This window comes from Gymnodraco acuticeps, unplaced genomic scaffold (assembly GCF_902827175.1).
Source record: "Gymnodraco acuticeps unplaced genomic scaffold, fGymAcu1.1, whole genome shotgun sequence".
Classification (NCBI taxonomy): Eukaryota; Metazoa; Chordata; class Actinopteri; order Perciformes; family Bathydraconidae; genus Gymnodraco; species Gymnodraco acuticeps.
The window spans coordinates 5,708,753-5,730,977 of NW_022989799.1; the positions used below are offsets into that span (position 1 = coordinate 5,708,753).

Consider the following 22,225-nt stretch of genomic DNA (forward strand, 5'->3'; position numbering starts at 1 on the left):
ATCAATTAGTACCTGTAACTGATTGGTCAGTATCGGGATACCGATAAGGTGCTGGCCAAACGGTGCTGCCATTAGTATTTGTTAATACCCATCCCTATCCTACCCTATACTTCATTATCCAGTTAAGCCCCATGCCCCCGGTACCGGGGGCAACATCTTGCAAGAAACAGCGTCTGAGGGCTTCTTAACATTTAATAAACTATGAATGTGTCATACTCACTTAACGGGAAGAAACTCAGCTATCAGACAATATCAACCATTTTTAGCCAAACAAAACAAAAGGGTAATAACAAAGGCTCTGAATTAGCCCTGAGCGAAGAAATGCTAACACACTTAGTACAGAACTCATGGTAAAATACCCTTATTACTTATCCGATCTGCACAAACAAGATATCGATTATCAAGCTGAGATTCCACAGATTCCAGACATATAAGTATCATCACTGAGCGATCAGAACTCGCGGCAAAACGACAACAAACATCAACACATAAATTAGCTTTACGGAGCCAAAACAACTAAAAACGTCTTACCTTTGTTGTTTTCTGATCAAAAGTTGTGTTCAATGGCATTACAACGATAAAAACACTGCTGAAGGTTAATCCACATGTTTGATTGTCATTATAAATAAAAAAATATTTAAAAAAGAATATTATTTTTTTTAATTTTAATTTTTAATGAACAAGGTAAATATTATATAGTTGGTATCAGTAACATGTATAATCTACAATAAAATCTCGTTTACAATTGTTTTACAATGTCTAAAGTTACTGATAAGTCACATGTTTCCTGCCTGGCCGCAGCGTGTATCATTACCCTCTCTCGTCCGGGCGGTACGAAAGGAGCCCTCAGCCAGAGCAGCAGTAGCCAACAAGCTGACTGTTGCTATCTGTAAACTACGCCGCCGAAACACAATTTAAGCCAATCAGCATCGTCAGATCTGATGCTCAAAGGGCGCCCTGTCAGCGCCCTGGCCTGTGTGTCTGTGAGTTGTTTGGACTCGTATCCGAGGTGACGCTACAGTAGTTGTCGAGGATGGCTGCGTCTGCAGGTGGAGACTCCGGTGCTAGTGGATCGCCGGAGCTGTAGATTAACATTTACATGCTTATTGTAGTTGTAAGGGCAATGCCTGTAGCACCATGGAGCATATGTGTGGGCTGGACCTGCATTTTACAGGAAAGGAGTGAGCAGAGGGTGGAGTTGTCGATTCTTGTTCAGTTTTCATCTTCCTCACCCTCTCAGACTTTGAGTTGCGCGCGCTGCTAAAGAGACGCGCTACCATGGAAACCAAACAATGGTGTAGATGTATTAAAGTCCGTGTGGAAATAGTCGTGAGTAAATCTGATTTTGTCAGAAATCGGGAGGAATGCGGGAGAAATATGACCCCGGGAGGAAACCGGGAGAGGGCAATGAAAACGGGAGTCTCCCGCGAAAATCGGGAGGGTTGGCAAGTAACACACACACACACACACACACACACACACACACACACACACACACACACACACACACACACACACACACACACACACACACACACACACACACACACACACACACACACACACACACACACACACACACACACACACACACACACACACACACACACACACACACACACACACACACACACACACACACACACACACACACACACACACACACACACACACACACACACACACACACACACCACACACACACACACACACACACACACACACACACACACACACACACACACACACACACACACACACACACACACACACACACACACACACACACACACACACACCACACACACACACACACACACACACACACACACACACACACACACACACACACACACACACACACACACACACACACACACACACACACACACACACACACACACACACACACACACACACACACAATATTCGTATTTAGTCTCCTGATTTGAAATGGGAATTAAATAATTTGAGTGTTCCCAAAGCACCAGTGTTCTGCAGTTTGTGTGGGCCTACTGTACTGTTGCACAGTTTTGGAAGATTCATAGCTAACCACACTGAAGATTATGGATTATATCATATTTTTAAGCCTCAATTTGTCCTCCCCCTCTAACATCACCAGAAGTCATAATTTAAGGGGTCATTTCTCAAAAATTATTCCGGGGGAGGATCCCCCCGGACCGCCCTAGTATGGTTTGGTCACCATTTCCATAGCCCCACCAAACATATTTTCCACCAGCCGCCACTGATCCAATGGTTAATCCAATGTGTCTGTCATTTTGAAATAATTACTGATAATCCATCATTCCATTTTTATGTCAATAACGGAGATTTCATATTAGCTGCTACCAGAGTTTATGACAGCTTCCGGTTTTGGGAATTCTGGCTACGCATCACTCATTCACCAATGGGTAATGTTTAGATGGATTTTAGGAACCTCCCCTCGATTCTATTGGCTCTAACGGTTAAAAAGAGGTGTCAATCATCAAAATCGACCGAGGGGGGCCAGACATATGGAAAATGCACCCAAATGACCCCAGAAGTGTTTGTTTTTTCTAAATCACTCTAAAAAGGTCACATGTCACTTGTTTTCCATCAATCTTGATACAGGGTACTTATATGTTATAGTTTGGATTCCTAAAGCTTTTAGTCTACTATCCCATCATTCAAGGGTGGTTTTCACTATAAGTAATGTTTTTTTTTTGGACGGACACTATAATTTACATTTTTTTACTATGTTCAATCTGAATTTACTTGAAAATACTTTTCTACATCCAACTCACATCAAACTCACAGGTTTATAATTGCTTTGAGAAAAAAGATTATTAAATTTACCCCTTATAGAAGTGAAGATATTATAGTCAATTGTTCTGGGAATGTCATTTTCGAGCCTGAGGCCTGAAAAACAGGCTCGGGGCTCAACTGGTTAAACCATACTAAATTCAACTATCACAGACTATACTATGCCAAACTATACACTTCTATATTATACTTTCACATATCATACTGTGGTGTAATGTAATAAGTAATAGAAGTGTTCATCTTTTCTCCTCAGACAACTCAAAATGTTTCTTGATACATGGGCTGCGATATTCAACTGATACCGTTAATAACTGTTACCGATAAGCAAATTCAATACAAATCTGATACTTCAATACGAATACCTCGACTCAAAGCAATGGAATTTTTGGAATTCGACACTGCAAAAAGCAAGACATGTTTTGTTCAGCAGGATTATCTGCACATATTAACGTAGGACATATTGCTTCACCACTCTAAAGGCTATTTATGTTTCTTCTTTTAATCATTTCAGCGTCCCCTTCCTTCAGCCTCCTCCAATAGTTTTGTCTTTTCATAGCGGGTTGAAAGCGTTACTGCAACCTACTGTACTGGAGGATTTAGTATACGATATTGTCCCAAGGTTAGGGTTAGTGTTATATCATATATCATAGGGTGAACAGGGTTAGGTTTAGGGTTAACTTCTATCCTGACCATTTATTCCAACCACTTCTCACAATATGAAATGATGCTGCTCACAGTGTCCATACACCCTGCAGAGAGGTATGGCATCAACCACATGATCCCACACTGCTCTATAGCTTGTCATCCAAACTCTTCCCCCACAGTTCAAAGTGTAATTTACTCTGTTACATAGTGGATCTGCTGTGCTTTCGATTAATTATTCATCTCCGGGCTTTAATTAAACATGGGCAGTGACTTGGAATCAACCAAAACCTTATCATAACCTCATTATTTGCGAGATGCCTGTGATTTATATATGTGTGTGAAGTGCTTGTACTTGTAGTCTACTTCACCTAAAACTGTAAGTAGAGAATAGTTCTATTACATTTGAAGGGCATATAGATTATTATGTGCACGGAATCTGCAGTTCCTCCAGCTCTTCACCACGTTTTAGCATCTTTCAGCTAAATCCAGATGAGGGACATTTTCAGTCCCTCATCTGCACATGAAAGTAGTGCATGTAAATGTTTTGTTTTTTGTTTTTAAAATGCAGCAAGGTATATTTTTAAGATATCAGTCATTATGGTACGAAGTGGAGCCAATTAACAGTAAAACAACATTTTAAAGAGGTCATATTGTGCTAATTTTCAGGTTCATATCTGTATGTCTCCACGCTTTAATGTTCAAAAGCTCTTTATTTTTCTCATACTGCCTATGCTGCAGCACCTCTTTTCACCCTCTGTCTGAAACCAAAGCCCAGTCTGCTCTGATTGGGAAGCAATGTGTGCCCGGCCGTACACTTCTCCCATAGGGATATAGTGCCGTCGGTCAATATATTGAGTTGTTGGACCCCCCCCCCCAACATTACAAATGTGTGGGAGGTGGGACCCCATATTGAGTTGTTGGACACTCGACATCGCCACCTGGTGGTCCGAGGCGGAAGAGGCGTCCGGGGAAGGCATATGGGGTTATTGGGCGCCTATAATGGGGGGGGGAGGGGTCGAGGGGTGGGGCTCGGCGACCCCCGGTAACGCCGGGACCCGGCGAGGTCTCGCCGGGGTCCGGCTATTTTACAAACGTGGGGGGGCGTGTGTAAAACGGGACTAAGGGGAGGCTCCGGCTGCAAGTGGTCATCCCGAGATGTGTTGGAAATTACATTGCATTTAGCTGACGCTTTTATCCAAAGCGACATACAATAAGTGCATTCGAGCAGGAAGATACAAACTTGAAGAAAACAGAATCATATAAGTACATCAGGTTTCATAGAGCCAAAACGTTTCAAGTGCTACTCAACTGGCTTTAGATAAGCCAGTCCTTTATTAGTATACAAGTGCTTTGTTAGTAATTATTTGTTAGTAATTATATCGCTCGAAGTGGAGTCGAAAGAGATGAGTTTTCAGTCTGCGCCGGAAGATGTGTAAACTTTCTGCTGTCCTGATGTCAATGGGCAGCTCATTCCACCATTTTGGAGCCAGGATAGCAAACTCACGTGTTTTTGCTGATGGGAACTTGGGTCCCCCTCGCAGTGCGGGTGCAGCGAGCTGTTTGGCTGATGCAGAGCGGAGTGCACGTGCTGAGGTATACAGTTTAACCATGTCCTGGATGTAGGAAGGGCCAGATCCATTCGCAGCATGGTACGCAAGTACCAGTGTCTTGAAGTGGATTCTAGCAGTTACCGGAAGCCAGTGAAGGGAGCGGAGGAGCAGCGTGGTGTGGGAACATTTAGGAAGGTTGAAGACCAGACGAGCCGCTGCATTCTGGATGAGATGCAGAGGTCGGATGGCACATGCAGGTAGACCAGCCAGGAGGGAGTTGCAGTAGTCTAGGTGTGAGATGACGAGAGCCTGGACCAGAAGTTGCGTCGTTGTCTGGGTCAAGTGGGGACGTATCCTCCTGATGTTGTAAAGCGTGTATCTGCAGCAGCGGGTTGTAGCAGCGATGTTTGCAGGAAAGGACAGTTTGTTATCTAGGGTCACACCCAGATTCCTTGCAGTCTGAGTCGGGGAAACAGACTGTGGGAAATGTCCCACCACTTGGCGTATCAGATACATGCATGTGTTGGAGCCTTGGGGAGAGTATGTGGGAAAGAAACTCCCTTTGAAAGGAACTTTGGGATTTTAGCCTTTGCAGACCATGTACATGTACAGAAAACTATAGCAGACACTACAGGAAAGAGACAAGCACAAAAAGCACAAAAGGGCAACTATATGAAAAGCATGGGCTATTTCTTCTTTAAATGAAACCAGCCAAAGACAATGATGATATGTCAGCATAGTTTGAGAGAATGTGTTTCTGTATGAGGGCTATGGGGCCTCACACCTAGTATTCAATGTGTGGACCTGTTCCCCACACATTACAATGGGACAATAGAGCTTAGCTTCGAGTTACCCACACCTGCAGTGCATTGTTTTGCTGAAGGGACATTGCAAAAGCAGAGCATCAGAAAATGCAGGGACCTCGGTGTTCAACCCACAATGTCAGCCTGTCTAGACACTACAGACAAAGTTTTATTTGAGTCACCTGTATAAAGTGGAATAGGAATGATTACAAAATATATAGAAATGGGTTAGCAAAGTTTGAATATTTCCATTTGATGAATTAATGTAGCACTACACTTTGTTGGTTTTAATATAGTGCTCAATAATAACATAATATACAACATCAGTGTCATAACTAAACCTTTTGTACTTTTAGAAACTAAAATATCATCAATAAATGTAGCTCTAGAGTACACAAACATGTTTTTCCCTTAGGTTATTGGGTTTACTAAACACAGTGAGTTGCTTATTTTTCTGTCCCTTAGTACCCTGATCTATTTGCATGTGTTTCCAGGACCAATCTGTATATAAAAGATTGTTCTGTTTATTTAACTTCTGAACGTGAACTGGCACTGCATTTCTTTTTGATGTAGCTTAATGTGTCTCTGACTCCCTTATGTTTATTTAATGAATTACCATCTGGATTTCATGTGAACCCTGGAAACTCCTCAACAATCCCTATGGAACAGAGAGTTAGTGAATTAACTTCACAGGAAATACATAATAAATGTAAAAGAAAAAGATGTAAAGAATCTCGAATGGTAGAGTTTGGGCAGCTTGAACAACCTTTTTCACAACTCTCAGTAACTTTTCCCATAATGATCTCTCAAAGAATTCCTTTAAGAAAACATACACCATCTATTAGAATCTTTTACCCTGACGGCTTGTGTCACAGCAGCAGAACGCCTACGCCAAGTGTCCTCGCACACCACATGATTGTCTGAACTTCAAACATTTGATGTAGCATACTGTAGGGCTGCACGATATATCGTGTTGTGACAATAACCGTGATATGCGTGATATTCACATCGCAGGACGTGACGATTATTTTTTTATTTTTTTTATGACTTGCAATATTAAGCAAATTAACTCAAACACGTCATGTTACAATTATTTTGCTGCTTTCTACAAAAGGAAAACTTGCACGGCTCTCATGTCAGGGGTACTTGAGTGAGTGACATGCAGGCTCTGCATGCACAGCAAACCACCAATCACAATCAAATCTCCAAAGCAAACGGACCCCGTGATTAAAGGTAAAAACACTGAATAAAGTAGTTTCATGTGTTTCTCCAGGGCAGTTTGGCGCTGCTAACCGAGCTAGCTCAGCTTGTTGCTCTGATAACTTAAGATCCAGACGTCTGTGATTAAAATCCTTCATCTGGTTAAATATAGTTAAAAAAATACCAATTGTATAGCATTAAAGTTCAAGAAAGGATGGTTTGCGGGGAAAAAAAACGGTCTTTTCTTCAATTCCTGTATGTTTTCATATCGCAATATATATCGCAGGGGGGAAAAAAATCGCAATGTCAGTTTTTTCCAATATCGTGCAGCCCTAATGTAGCATTAGGACTCAATTTTGGTTATTTTCAGTTACCAAAGTTTCATTTTGTGACATCTGTGCTCCAAAGTGTAGAAAGCCACAGCAGTCAGTAAGCCTCATGAACAATGACACTCAGCATCTCTAAGTGTCAGTCACGCACAGAAGCACCTTCAGCTGCAGAATGCTACAACCACAATACACAACTGAACTGCACAGGAAATCCTCTCTTCCTGTGTCAATCAAAACTTGGACACTGTCTCCTATGGCGTTATATGTGTGCCTCTATCCTGAGCACGCAATGAAACATGTTGAGCATAGAAAATGCGATTGAGCGCGCACTTGAACATTTTTGAGCACAGAGAAATATATTTTCTCTCATAAAACTCCTGCTCCGTGCGCAAGCAGACCGCTGCACGCGCTCTCTCTCCCTCGCTCTCTCGACCTCTCCACCCTGTGGCTGTGCCTACCTGCTCGCTCAAGTTGTCACAGCGTTACAAATGTGCCACAAAACCAACCAATCGGAGAACTCGAGAAGGTCAATTCTGATTGGCTGGTCGTCTCCAATCATATCTTCTATCTGAGATGAGAGAGGGATTTTCGGTTGCCATCAGGCTGTTGACGTTCTTATTACACATCCATCGTTGACATTTACAGGACATGACAGACTCGAATGAAGAGAATAGTACGCCACAGTGTCAGGTGAGTTATACATTTCTAGTTTTCTGATATCACGTTATTGTTTGCAATGCCTGAGTTTGCTAGCCGGCAACATAGCTATAGGGGTAGTTTAAGCAAACAGCTAACAAACCGTAGCCTACATGTACATGAACCCTTCTGAGGTATTGATTATTTGCTGTAAGCATTAGAGGTGGCAGAATGACAAAACATGTTTCTCTCTCTATCACAATTTTGGGTTGACCAGAACCTGGACCAACTTCTGTTTCCTGTTCTACAATGGGCATAAAGCTTGCGTTAATTTTCAACCAGACACCTAAACAGATTAGGCTAGGATACCGGATACAGTTAGCAACACACGTTAACCATGAACAGCCTATTAATCCGTTCTCCTAATGTTACTTCATCCAACGTTGTGGAATTAGAGAAAAGGGGCTTCTTAACGTTCTTTTATCCGGGGTGGAGGGGGTTAAATATTAGTTAAATATAACATTGGGGCGTGTGATTGTAGTGGGTGGAAGTGGTGAAATGAGGATATCCATTTTGGAGTTCAAGCTAGTATAATATAGTTAACGTTACACAATAATAAGGAAGAGAGCTATTTTTGTGATACATCGCTATTGATATGGATTTAGAGTGCATATTTGAGACTTCTAAACAGTAAACAAAAACATAACTTATGGGTGAGTGTTTTTAGCAGTCATATTATGTCCTTGTGATTCTCTTGATTATTACCTGTCTGTATTATGTTGCAGCTCAGCTGATTTTGAATTGATGGCAAAGGGAGAGGGACTTAAGTGAGAGTGAAAACACAAGGTAAGTTTAAAATAGGTCAGCAATTTCCCATCCTATAGGTTGCTAGATGTATCTAACCCTTTCTCCTGTCTCCCTCTTTCAGCACAAGAACCCCAGGGGGATTCAATGGAGCCTGAATACCTGCAATGAGACCCTCACCCTGCACCTGAGTCTCAACTCCCAGAGCTTTGCAAGCCTCTCCCCGTTCCTTATTTTGATTAAACAGACATTAAGCTTCCCAATGGTGTGGTCTTTGTTTTGTGAAAAATATGATTACCTCACATATTTAGTTGCTGTTGTTGTCTTTTGTGATGGTTAAATTGCTCCTGCTGACTTGAGCCAGCCATTCTTTCCTCCTCTCTGTGTCAGTGGGGAAACTTTACATGTGTACTCCTTTCTCTGAGCGATTGGAGCATCCCCAGGCAGCACATCCAACCATGGGGGAGACTATATGCCAGGACAACACAGAGGAAAAGGCACAGACAAACTGCATGCATGCTATTCAATGTGTATTGAATTCCATTTATTTAAAATGGATGTTCCTAAAACAACACATGTAACATCATCATCATGCTGCTGCTGCTGCTGCTGCTAGTCCTTTGACTCATTGTGCTGTCAGTTGACAATCATTGATAGGCACCTGTCGGTCTCCTGTCCTTTCTGAAAGTCATAAAGATTACATTAGTCATTTAGATTACTTTTGTCCTCAATTACCATGGGATTACTGAACCCACCATAAATTAAATAAATGGTAGAAATGTATCTAATCAGAATGTTGAAACCTTCCCTCCCTCTAAATATATCAATAAACATTAGGATGTGATGTTCTTGACTACCATACAGGTTTAAGAAGATAATATTTGTTTTAAAGAATTTAAAGCAATAAACAACAGCAACAGGCTCTGTAACCAAGGCAACCTAGCCTAACATGTATATGTTAACAGGTAAAATAGCTGTTCACACTATCTATGTATATTTTCTACTTTTTGTAATGCTATGTTATTTATATTTAAGATGTTTACATTTTCGATTGTTTAATTCTAGTCTTTTAACTGTCTAATGTACAATGCCTTGTCTTTTGCTGCTGCAGCGTAAACATTTCCCCAATTGGTATCAATAAAGTACTTCTTATTTTATCTTAATCCTCAAATATTAGCACATTTTACTTTAAAAAAACAAAAACACATTGATGTAATTACACATATCGATAGGTTGTATTGCAAATCAAAACCTTCATTGACCACTAATTACCAAAAATTGCATTTCTATCCTGTTATCAATGCATTCAAATCGTGATTCAAATGGCCCGCCACGAACTTCCGGGAACTTTCTGAGTCTCTCTGAACCACGTGACGATCAAGCATTTTGGACTTCCGCTGTCGCAACTCTTCTCTCTACATGGCGCTGGACCAGCCAATCAGAATTGACCTTCTCGAGTTCTCCGATTGGTTGGTTTTGTGGCACATTTGTAACGCTGTGACAACTTGAGCGAGCGCAGGCAAAGCTGAGCGCGCACAGGCTAGAGAGGTCGAGCGAGGGAGAGAGAGCGCGTGCAGCGGTCTGCTTGCGCACGGAGCAGGAGTTTTATGAGAGAAAATATATTTCTCTGTGCTCAAAAATTTTCAAGTGCGCGCTCAATAGCATTTTCTATGCTCAACATGTTTCATTGCGTGCTCAGGATAGAGGCACACATATAACGCCATATCCGACCAGGAAGACAATGAACTGTCAGTATACTGATGGATTATTTTTTGGCCATTTGAGTCCAAACACTTTTTTAACTGTGCAATTCAGCATTAATATCTATTTCTATTTCTATACGAATACACCATTATAAACATTCTTATATACATATTATATATTGCAGTACAATGCACACATTTTTACATTTGCAGCTTCTTTCTTTTATATAAATATTTTAGATATATTGTATTCTATCTTTGACCTTTCTTGCCTTTTACAGGAGCTGTATATATATTTTGTTAACTGCTAAAAAGTAAAAAAAGGTTCAGAAATTAATCTAAAAACTAGTTAGCATTTGAGCATTTCGGTTCCGAATTTTGAAGCCTTAGGGGTTTTAAACACCTTTAGCTTAGCGGTGTCTGTGTTTTACAGCAGAATATTAACTTAACACTTCTAGTGATAGAATTTGCGCCTTAAAGAATTTACAAAAGTGGCATTCTTTGGATTGATTATCATTCTAAATTAACTTATAAGTATCATTATCCTCTGTTTGCCAAGGAGCTGTTATTTTCTCCAAAGCTTTAACAAGTGCAATGCTAACTTCCTGGTCGGCCTAGAAAAATATGTCATCCCTTCACCACTCCACTAAAGTGATCTTTTCCCAGCTTTATTTTTTAGTTAATTTTCAGTTGTATTACTTTATGATTTAGCCACTACAACAAGGGTGTATATACTCTTGTCCATCATTAGTCAAAAATGTACAATATAATTCTCAGCATTCTAATCCAGAGAGAGACTGTAGGTGCTCAGCAACACAAAGCCATCTATCAGAGTTTGGACTCGCTTTCACAAAGCGCGATTCTATAATGAAGTGCTGCATGACCATCGGTTGTAGAGAGCAGGCAGAATGAGAAAAGAGAGGAGAATGAAGCATAAGTAATACAAAGCAAATGAGGGAAGAAGAGAGGGAGAGAAATCCATATATTGTAGTCCCTGATGAACACCAGTGAGCCATTTGCACCTCATTTTCTAACTGTTTCATTTATCACACACACACATACTTGCTTTGTGTCATGGAGCTGTTCATTTCACAGCAGTGCAAAGAACAATGGTGTCTATATTTTCATTTCAAGTGAGAAATGTTAACGCTCTTTAAAGGCTATGTTTGTTTGTGGTAACCTTGATGTGCAACTATAACATTCTGCGCAGGTGAAGGTCACTTCCTCCATGCTCAGCAAAGTCACTCACAGCAAAGTGGAGAAAATAATCTGTGTATACCTGAAATGTGTGACTATTTGTACATTTACACACACAATTTATATTATAATCACACAGGTGCATTATTTCTCAAGTACATATAAAATGATTTGATTGATTGATAGCTCAAGGTGTTATAGGATAAAGCTCCACTGGTCAATTTCATGTTTTGTTCTACGACATAAAATGTCAGTAAAATACCCCACTGGTGAATGTCGGAAGATTTGTCTTTGTCTTAAAAAAGCGGTTGCTAACACGGGCCTAATTGAAATAATAAAACATCACACCGAACATTAGCCGACTTTAGCTAAGTGACTGTTACATGAAGTAATGCGACCACAATGTAGTTCCTTCATAGCTTGAAGTTATTTCCGACCTCGATTTGAAGCTGAACCCTCCGCTCTGGGAACAAACCACAGTACATGGGTAGTCAAATCTAACAATTGAGCTATATGACGGACCGTTGTAACCTTTTTACATCTGGCCATTGCATTTACACTTTAAAAATCATAAAACCATGAATGTGTGTTGCCTTATTTTATATATATTTTGAAATCCAGTCGAAATTATCCCATTGATTTTAGTCAAAGGAGCTCTTGCAATGCTAACTTCGAACTGGACCAGAAGCATACCTCGTATAGCTGCACCTCTAAAAGGGAACATCATCTGCTAGAGGGGGATATACCTAAGGGCCATTGAAATGAAGGGGAGAAGAGAGCAGAGTAGAGAGTAGACGGAGGAGGGAGAAATGGATGCATGTCAATAGGTGAGAGGTTGTTTGTGTCACACTGGGGGAATGTGGCTCTCTCTTCACACAGGATGACCCAGATCCTGCTGAATTAGACACAGTCCTGTTTCTGGAAGTTCAGTGTGCATTAGTGTTTGTGTCTTTGTCGATGCCAGCTTAGGTATGAGAGTAGAAGAATAGAGAAAGCAAAGAGGGACTTGGTGTAACAACAGATATGTCTTTGGTTTGAGTGTCATACAAGCCCAAAAAACAGCTAATAGAATCAATATAATAAAGGTGCTACATATAGCTTTTCTAACCCTAACCCTACATCATAAGCACATTGATTGTGATACTTTAATGGATCTTGGTATCTAAAACCAAAGTGTTTGGTATCTGTACTGGATTGTGGACACTGCTTTATACTGGGCATGGAACTATACGTTTGTGACATGCAACATCGAACCATTTATTTCCATTATGTATTAATGACGTTTTGTGTATTATAATACTGTTAAGGACTATTTGAACACAGAGAAAGAGGGAAATGCAACTTCTCTAAATCTAAATGCCTGTGCTACTGCTAACGTAACCACATATTGTCATTTACATATTTAAAAAGTTGCTGATTTCACTATCAAGTGTAGTTGGTCACACTTCACGTTAACATACTCAATTGTTAGGACACACCCTTGACACCTACAGTATAGCTTACTCATCATACTGTACATGCTTCTTTTAGTAAGTATTATTTTTGCTGATATTAAATACTTTACAAATGTATTTGGTTGAACATTTATGCCACTTTTCACAATCAGCCATCTCATCTGGCACACATTTAATTCAAGTTAACTTAAATAATTAATAATCCATTCCATCACACATTATAATGTACCACTGAGGGAGGCATTAGTGATTAGTCCATTGGTGGCCGATGTTAGAATCTGCCCACTGGCAACATTTACTGACGAATATTTTTCCATTGAATTTTGGAATGTTGCAGAAATTTTTTTTGGCAAACATGTTCACGATATTTCCGTGTTTTGTTCAGCAGGATAAAGTCCACATACTAACCCCAATTTCAGCATTTTTATAGCATTAATATAATAAATAGAACTAAATATCTAACGTTAGGCTATAAACGAGCTATATTAAGGTCACATGACTTCACGTCACCACCGCTAAGCTAAAGGCGACTAATGTTTTTTAGGTCCTAAACTAAAATGCCAAGACCTCTAAAATTAGTGTTGACCACAGACTCTATTTCAGACATCTAACCAAAAACTCATTCAAAATCCATTGAGTTCAAGACTTGGGAACAGGGAGTGCTACAATGCTAACACATTTCCGGGTTTTATTATGTCTCAAAAAAAGGGGAAGTCATTCCTAGATAACTCCAGTGGTCATATTACTTGACATCTCTCGATCCTCTCTCCTGTTTTTTTCTGACTCATTTCCACCTGCCATTCCCACTTCATTGATCTCAACATGGACATTTCTTCTCTTCTTCTTTCTGACCGATCTCTCCATCTTCATCGTACTTTACTCCTCCGTCCTGTCTTCTCAATCAGCATCTCAGCTCCTCCCCATCACTGCCAAAGTCCTAGCTTGCTCCCACTTTTCCTCTTCACATCACCACCCCCCATCCACGTTTTTCTCCACTCTTGTCTCTTTTCCTTTTTGTCTAATTTGGCTCTGAGTCCCGAGGCTTCGTCAGCGCAAAGTGCTCCTTCTGTGCTCAGCCGCTCTATCCCCCCCTCCCACTCTGTGCTCTAGCGTGCAAGGAAAAGGGGACCCACCGAGCTTTATATTATGTAATGAGATCATCTGGAGACTAATGCTGTATACCAGATATACCAAACAGCCATTAGTGGCTTCTCTATAGTATGACCATGTGTCTGGCTGGTACAGTACATACATATTTTAGATTTCTCACAGATGGATGATGGAGGGACTTTGGCTTGAGTAGCAAGGGTCACTGATATTAAAACCTCCAGATGATAGCAACATGTGTTTGCTCATATGGGTAATCCTCCTTCCTTTAGTGCTTTTGTCCTGGGTTTAGCTTTTACCTTGTGTTTTTCCAGGAGGTGAGAGGTAGATGAATGCATGAGCTTAGAGGGATGGTGGTGAAATAAGGACAGATGGAGGACAGGGTGGAGAGTTGGGTACACATCCACGTGTTTGTGCACAGAGCCGTGGGGGGAAAGCGAAGCTATGAGGATCACACACACACACACACCTTAGAAAGAGTGGTTGTTTGTGTGTCCAAGACCTTGAAAACCTTAGTGCGGCCGTAGGGCAACTCAACATGAGAAGAGGTCCTGGTCAATCAGCAACTCAGCACACGTTTATCAGGCAAGGTCATCGTTGACGTTAAAGTGTTCTGACATTCAGTTTGGCGCTGAAATGATTTGTCAATTTTCTGGCTGAGGCAGTATCGGCTTTTACTTTGAGGAATGTTATCAATCATAATTTAATCAAAAAGGGCAAACCTTGACTGAAACTAGATTATATTTGGGGTTGCAATCTAAAAACATCAAGTTTGAAATAAAATGTTCAAAAATCATTTTGCAAACCCGGAACATTTTATATCAAGGTTCTCTTACTCGCATTTTTTAACATCCCTAGTTCTCATGAGGGTTTCATAATAAATCTAAATATGATCAAAATCGCAATACAAAGTAGTCAAAGATAATCGCAATAAGTTATTTTTAACAAATTGTGCAGCACTGGTTTCATGCTGAGATGACTTAAAGTTAACTTTAATTGAATCTGCTTAAAAAAAAGTCCAATAAGTGAAGTCAACTAAATATAATGAAATAATGGAAGAATGATAATTGTTTTTCATTGCAATCTTTCAAATGTTTGCACCCTGCTGACTCCTTTTATACCATGAACTTTTCTAAATCATAGACGTCAATCAAGAGGATGATTCATGCCCTAGCTGAGAACATGTAATACGGTGCCCAAAAATCCTTATGGTCAGCAGCACATTATCAAGAAAGGTCAGTCAGTGAGCAATCAACAGTAACATTAGCACTAACAGTAGAACATCCTAACATATATGCTATCCCTCTGGTACTACAAGAGGTTATCAACAATGTGTTTTGAAAGGTGGACAAGAAGCCCCTGGTCCTTAATATGATTCTATACAGCTATAATAATTGTTTCATTCACATCCTGATGACATCACTGGTTATTTTTAGTAACACCCAGCAGCTGACAAAGACACTAAATTATTGGTGCATACTATTTTACACTACTTAAATGTTATAACTGACTAGGGCTGCATGATTTGGAAAAAATAACCAATTGTGATTATTTTGACTGATAGTACAAATGTGATGTGAATATTAGATTAGAAGGAATTACCATTTTTGAAATATAACTGCCATTATCATTGAAAAAATATAATAATGATAATGGTGTGGGTCTGTAACAAAATAATGATTTTTTTTATTAAGTTTAGAATACTGTTTAGGCCACACATTCTTTGCAGAAACAAAACATTTTATATAGAATAGTATCAATAATGTTTGCCTTCAACTCATATTGCACTTTCTGGGAATTGGATGTTGCCCTAGTCCGTATTTTTTTCGATTACATTTTGATTAATTGTGCAGCCCTATAACTGACACCTCCATTATGATAAGATGAATACTGATAACCCAGTGGATATGAAGATCCCAGCTAGAGGTGATAAGCTGTTAGAATGATAATTCCAGTTAAGAATATTGCCCTCAAGCTTGACATTGAGTCAATGTCACCAGTGTTCTCAGAATAAGCTGCCGGCGTACCTACAACAAATTCATATCCAGCCCATCAGCTGCCTCTGCTTACTGTAGCTGTGGATTTCTGTTAAGTAATTCACAGAGCAGCAGAGTCAACACTACCATTTCCAGGGGATTATTAGTTACAGATGTTGAGCTGCAAGAAGAAGGCATGTTGTTGTTTCGTTCTTTACAGTGGTTGTAAATGTTTGCACTGATACCCATAAAGCTGTAGTGTACCCTAACAAAAAATCTGATACAGGCCTATCGATACTAATCCTATTGGGGTCTTTATTTTCTAAATGCATGTGACAGCCATTGCAATTATAAGTTTATAGGTTGTACTATATTTGGTACCCAATTGCATTTGTTTATTTGTGTGCCCGTGTTCATAAATCCACATGTTACAGCCTACAACCATTCCTTGATTTAAAAAAAGTCAGATATATTTTTACATTAGTTATATTGAAACCTTGTCTGTAGGCCTATATTTTATATTTTGGCATAGGCTATTAATGTGTTGTTGTAGGAATGATCAATGTCACAAAAAGCCCAAAAGATTATCAGAAAATGCTTAAATATAACCATGACAGTATGTTTCGTTTGCCTCCAAACTGCCTGTTGTTCCTGCTTGCCAAAACTTCGAATAAACGCTGTCCTCTTAACAAAATAAACATTAATTTTAATTGACAATAGGAGATAAGGAAGTCTAAACTGCCCCTTACCTGCTTTCTGAGCCACAGACTTGAGCCCTACGACAAGCCCGAGCATTACCCCGGCAAAGCACATCTGGATGGCGAACAACTCCTTTCGCTTTCTCCGCCTGGCTTTGCTTTTCCGTCGGTTCAGCATCCCTCCTCCTCCGGCGGCCGTCTCCGGCATCCCTTCAACCACCACGCGGGCCATGTCGCTCTTCTTTCGGCGAGCGTTCCGGCGGAACCCCCGGTGGTGGTGCAAAGGTACGAGAAACTGAAGCGAGAGGAAGAGACACAGTGAGGTGCTGTATGGGCACTGAAGTTCCTCGACGAGGGAAGATATGACTGGCTTGTCGATGGATTTGTAAAGTTTAACAGTGTGCATAAGCTAAAACGTCCGGTGTCATATTTCAAAATAAAACTCCAGCTAGCAAAACGTGACTAGCTACAGCAAAAATGGTTGCGAGATAGAAAGTTATTTATGTCGAAGGTATTTGTTTGACCAAGGTACTTTACCGTCTATACATAGTTTCATTAAATGGCTGTATAGACTGTAATTTCCGATTTGTCTAACTGTGAGGCGTTTGACGCAGCTTGAAGTGGTTGAGCATAACTGCCTCGCCACAGTGCTTCCACCGTGTTTGGTGGCAGAGGGGCGGGCTCCCTGGCCAAAGCAATTCGCTAGGAGTGTGGTTCTCTGAGGTGATGTTCTTGAAGAAGCGCTGGAGTTCCGTGTCATGTTCATCTGAAGCGGCATGTGCTGCTGCTGAGCTGGAGATGTGACAGAGAGACAAGGGCAACCATGGCAACCATGCAAGGGAAGTCTTCTTCGCTGCTTTTGTGGCAGACTACAGCGCCACTTACAGGCCTGGCATATACTACAGCGTCTCCAGCGCTTTCGAGTGGCAATGGCCGGCCGTGGCCCAACCTCTCATTCCCCTGATAGGTGGAGAATTGACCAATAAGCGGAGCACCCTTTTTGTTACGTAGGAAATAATTCAAATCTGGATCAGTCTGTATCAGATCCGTTACAGCCCCTTTTTTTTTTAGACATTTTAGACATTTCCTAAATGCCTATAGGGAATTGTGTACATAATATGATGTTTTATAATATAGTGTAGAGCCGATGAAAGGGAGTCAGAGGCGGAGTCAGAGTCTGATATTGTAATCCTTCTTCAAAATTTGAAATATTTACACAAAACATAAAAAGTTCTGAAAGTATTCTAGTAAACTGTTATGCATCACAATAATACACAACTGCTGGATCTAAAAAGAGGCCTCTGACCTCTCTATAATGACACATTAGATCAGTGGTTCTCAAATTCTCAAACGCGAACCCCTAGGGGTACGTTGGATTACTGCAGGGGGTACGTGAAATTTATTTTATGTTAATGAAAAAAAAAAAAAGAAAAAGATAAATATACAGTACCAATTTTAGGAAAAGTAACGAAGTTTGAGCAGTGTGTGTTTTATATTAATAGACTAGAGTTACACATATTTCAAAACACGAAGTGTAATAACTGCAGTTGCCTCCCTGTCAGAATGACAAAGATGTATTATCTTTTCAATTACACACGGCATCTATTGCACGTCTGTCCGTCCTGGGAGAGGGATCCCTCCTCTGTTGCTCTCCCTGAGGTTTCTCCCATTTTTCCCTTTAAACTGTGGAGTTTTCTCCGGAAGTTTTTCCTTGTACGATGTGAGGGTCTAAGGACAGAGGGTGTCGTATTGTCATACTGATATTCTGTACACACTGTGAAGTCCACTGAGACAAATGTAACATTTGTGATATTGGGCTATATAAATAAACATTGATTGGTTGATTGATCCTCAGTGAAGCACAAGCCCATGTTTCTCACTAAATTGTAAGTACAACTTATTAAAAAGATCAGTTCAATGCAACTAATGTCATCTTAGTGTTATTGCATGATATTAAAATTGGTTGGCCATGAATTTAGTGATGGATTGTAAACATTTGAAATGTAGCATTTAAGTGATTCTCAGTTACAATGTTGTTGTTTTAATAAATCAGACACTGATGATCAGGGCCGCCCCTCCCTACAGGCCAATCACGCAGGCTGCATGGGGCCCCGCCTTGCGCAGGGGCCCCCGCCCAGAGGGCCTCAGCTGCTATGCGCAGTTCTCCTCGCAGTTCTCCGCGCACCCCCCGCGAGAGTGAGAGTGAGAGGTGACAAGGGGAGCACGTCTGTAACCCCGACACCGTTGCAATTAATCGACATCTGACCAATCACGGCTTTGATAAGGCCACTAGTGCAGGTGAAGAGATGTCGGTGAAAAGACAGTTTTAGTCCGGCGCAAGCAAGAGGGAAAAAAAAAAAACATGAAGAAACTAGAGCATCACTCGAAGGTGGGTTATTGTATGAGTCAAACATTTACAACTTGCGAATGTTGTATAAGTCAAATTGCCAATTGCCATATTAAAACATCAGCTGCAATTCACGACATGAAGAAGGCAGTCTCTGCAGAGCATATAGGCTAATGGAGATGCAGTTATTTCCAGCATTCTTTATTTACCATTCATTCAAGTATGTGATGCCTTTTATCTGCTAATGTACAGGAGGAAGAGTGATAAACTGTCTAGTTGGCTTATGTAACAGTTAAAGTTTACAGCCTAAAAAACATGGAGCATTTTTTCCCCTTTTATTCATTTTTATGTCAATTTGCACATTTCCTGGTGATGCTCAGCCTCTCCCCTTAACTCCTAACAGTCATCATCATGTCAACCACAGCACAGAGAAATACTGATAGAAAAGTGTGTGTAGTTGTTGATACATTGCTGACAGAGGGAACTAGAATACAGATTTAAGAAATATCAGTTTTTGTGCATGTAATAAGCATGTTTTGTCTTATACTATATTACAACTATATTATAATAAAAGAATATAGTATTTATATTATTGAATTGATTATTATTATTAGTAGAAGTAGTTTATTTGCATTCATTATATTTTAATCTTTTTGAGGCTAGTATTTGGCAAGAAATGCAGGCGTAAATTCACCTGTAAACGCATACTGAACGACATACATGCACAGAAAAAAGTAACTGTGTTGATAATAATAATAATAAACAGGAATTACATTGGCAAAGTAGCTTACTTTGTTTCCAAAATATATTTTTTTCACTCCTATCGGTTGGGGGGGGGCCTCATCTCACAATGTCGCTTGGGGCCCCTGTTGATGGTGCAAGGCTGTACTGTACCTCTTTATAGGCTTTTTTTCCCTAACAAATATTGTTTGCGCTGATCAGGGGGTACTTGGCTGAATTTTTTTTTTTCAAAGGGGGTACATTATTGAAAAAGGTTTGAGAATCACTGCATTAGATGGATGTTTTTATTCAAGAAGCACAGCAGAGAAAGGAACATAAGTAAAAGGGAAGGAGAAAGTTATTATTATTAGTGCATTAACATTTTATCTCGGAAGTTGGAACTGGGAATGACATCACATTTGAGATGACTGCGTTCCAGGAGCACAAGTTGGAAAAAGATTTCCGCCCGCAAGAAAGCTGTTCGCCTTGTTTACAGCTTAAGCAATCACCTCGGGCTAGCCATTGTTAGCACTGGGCTGGCGGTTGATAACTATGCTTTATTTTTTATTTTGTGAATACAAACTGCGTAGCAACATATCAACTGATAAGCAGTACCATATGTACAGATTTAATGTGGCACAGAAGAGCTACAAATGTTGTATTATCAAAGTGTTCATAATATGCAGAGACTCCATTTTGAATGATGATCTCCCACCTCACAGTCGAAATATCCGACTGGGAACTCAGATATTCCCTCTTCCCAGAACAACTGGAACGCCCTAAACAGCAATCGAGATTGAAATGTATCTGTCATATTTTCATAACTGTGGACCACGTTATCTGACTGCAGTGAAGATTCATGCATAAAGTATTTGCGAAAATCCCTCAGGTTCTTAGGTCACTTACCCTCGCACTGAGTTGAGTAATGATGTCATCGCAGGGAGAAAGGAAACAGGAGAGCTATATTGTCACGTCAGAGAAAGAAGGCAGTGTGGCAGAGCTCCCAGATTACACCCACACCAAAAAACACACACACATACACACACACACACACACACACTTCCTTCATGACGGATTGGGCATAATCCTCATCCTGAGCAAAAGCGTCTGCCATGATTCCACACAATGACAATGACATCGAGTGTGCTGGATTAGGAGGCAGCAAGGGATTTTTAACCTCATCATTCTGCAAAAATCTGCAACACAACTACATGTTGTATTTTACATCATCTACTCTTACTAAAAAAATGTTATTTGTTTTAATTCCCTGCAGAATGAGACCACATATCTCATAGTTTATGTAATAACTCCATATCATTATATACTGTTGACACTGATATACAACAAATGAAAACCTTATAGCGATGGTGACCGGATCTGATGATCAATATTCTTAAAGGAATGTACCACTGTATCCCATAATCTATTCAAGAGTATGGATTCATAATCAAAATGATGAACCAGATCCCTAGAACATAATGGTACACGACAAAAGAAAATAAGGATTTTAATGCGCATGCAAATATTTAGTTTTAAGTGTCTGTGTTCCAGGGTATGCCTGTTGTAGAGTCCCTTCATAGGGTATTCAGAAATAAAGAAAAATCAGTTAGAATAGATGACTGTTGTGCGTAGACGGCTCTGCTAAGATTGTTCCCTAGGTGTCATGTTATTATGTGTTTAGATAGGTTCCTGTTTTATTTTGATAGTCTTGTCTACCCTCATGTGTCTAAAGTACGTTTCCTGCCTTGTCTGTTTTCCCGCTGTTGTGATTGTCTAATTGTCTTCACCTGGTGTTGTCTGTCTAGTATATATAGTTTTCGTCTTCCCCTGTCTCGTTTCCAGATTGTCTTGTGTGTTCCAAGCATTCCAGCGTTAAGATCATTTGTCCATAGAGTTATCGTCCATAGAGTTAGATAGAGTTAGATAGTTTGCGAGTAAGTCGTTTTTGTAGTTTTGTGATAGTATAGGTTAGACAGTTTATTGAGTGTTTGTTTTGTTGCTTTATGTATTCAGTGTGTTATGACCTGTTTACATTAAAACACTTTATTTTGATACTTTGTTTGTCTCTGCATCGTGCATTTGATTCCACGCCTTTGTACAGCCTGCACAGTACAATCTGGCCAAAAACATGGAATTAGCAGATGCAGAACCAGTTAAAGCAGCGATACGACTTCAGGGCAAACGTCTACACCGTCACCATCATGAGGAGAAGTTCTCTCTCTGTCATACACCAGGCAGTGATGGACCTGGCGGA

The 22,225-nt window shown here is 40.2% G+C and overlaps 1 protein-coding gene across 1 annotated transcript in view; it reads right to left on the minus strand.

Annotated features, from left to right (window-relative positions):
* slc24a3 (solute carrier family 24 member 3) overlaps nt 1-17,627 on the minus strand; it is a 118,808-nt gene extending 101,181 nt beyond the window's left edge. The window contains exon 1 of the mRNA XM_034224157.1: nt 16,956-17,627. Coding sequence (XP_034080048.1) covers nt 16,956-17,310 — 355 coding nt within the window. The 5' untranslated portion in view covers nt 17,311-17,627. The remainder of the gene's footprint in view (nt 1-16,955) is intronic.
* Between the last annotated feature and the right edge of the window lie 4,598 nt (nt 17,628-22,225).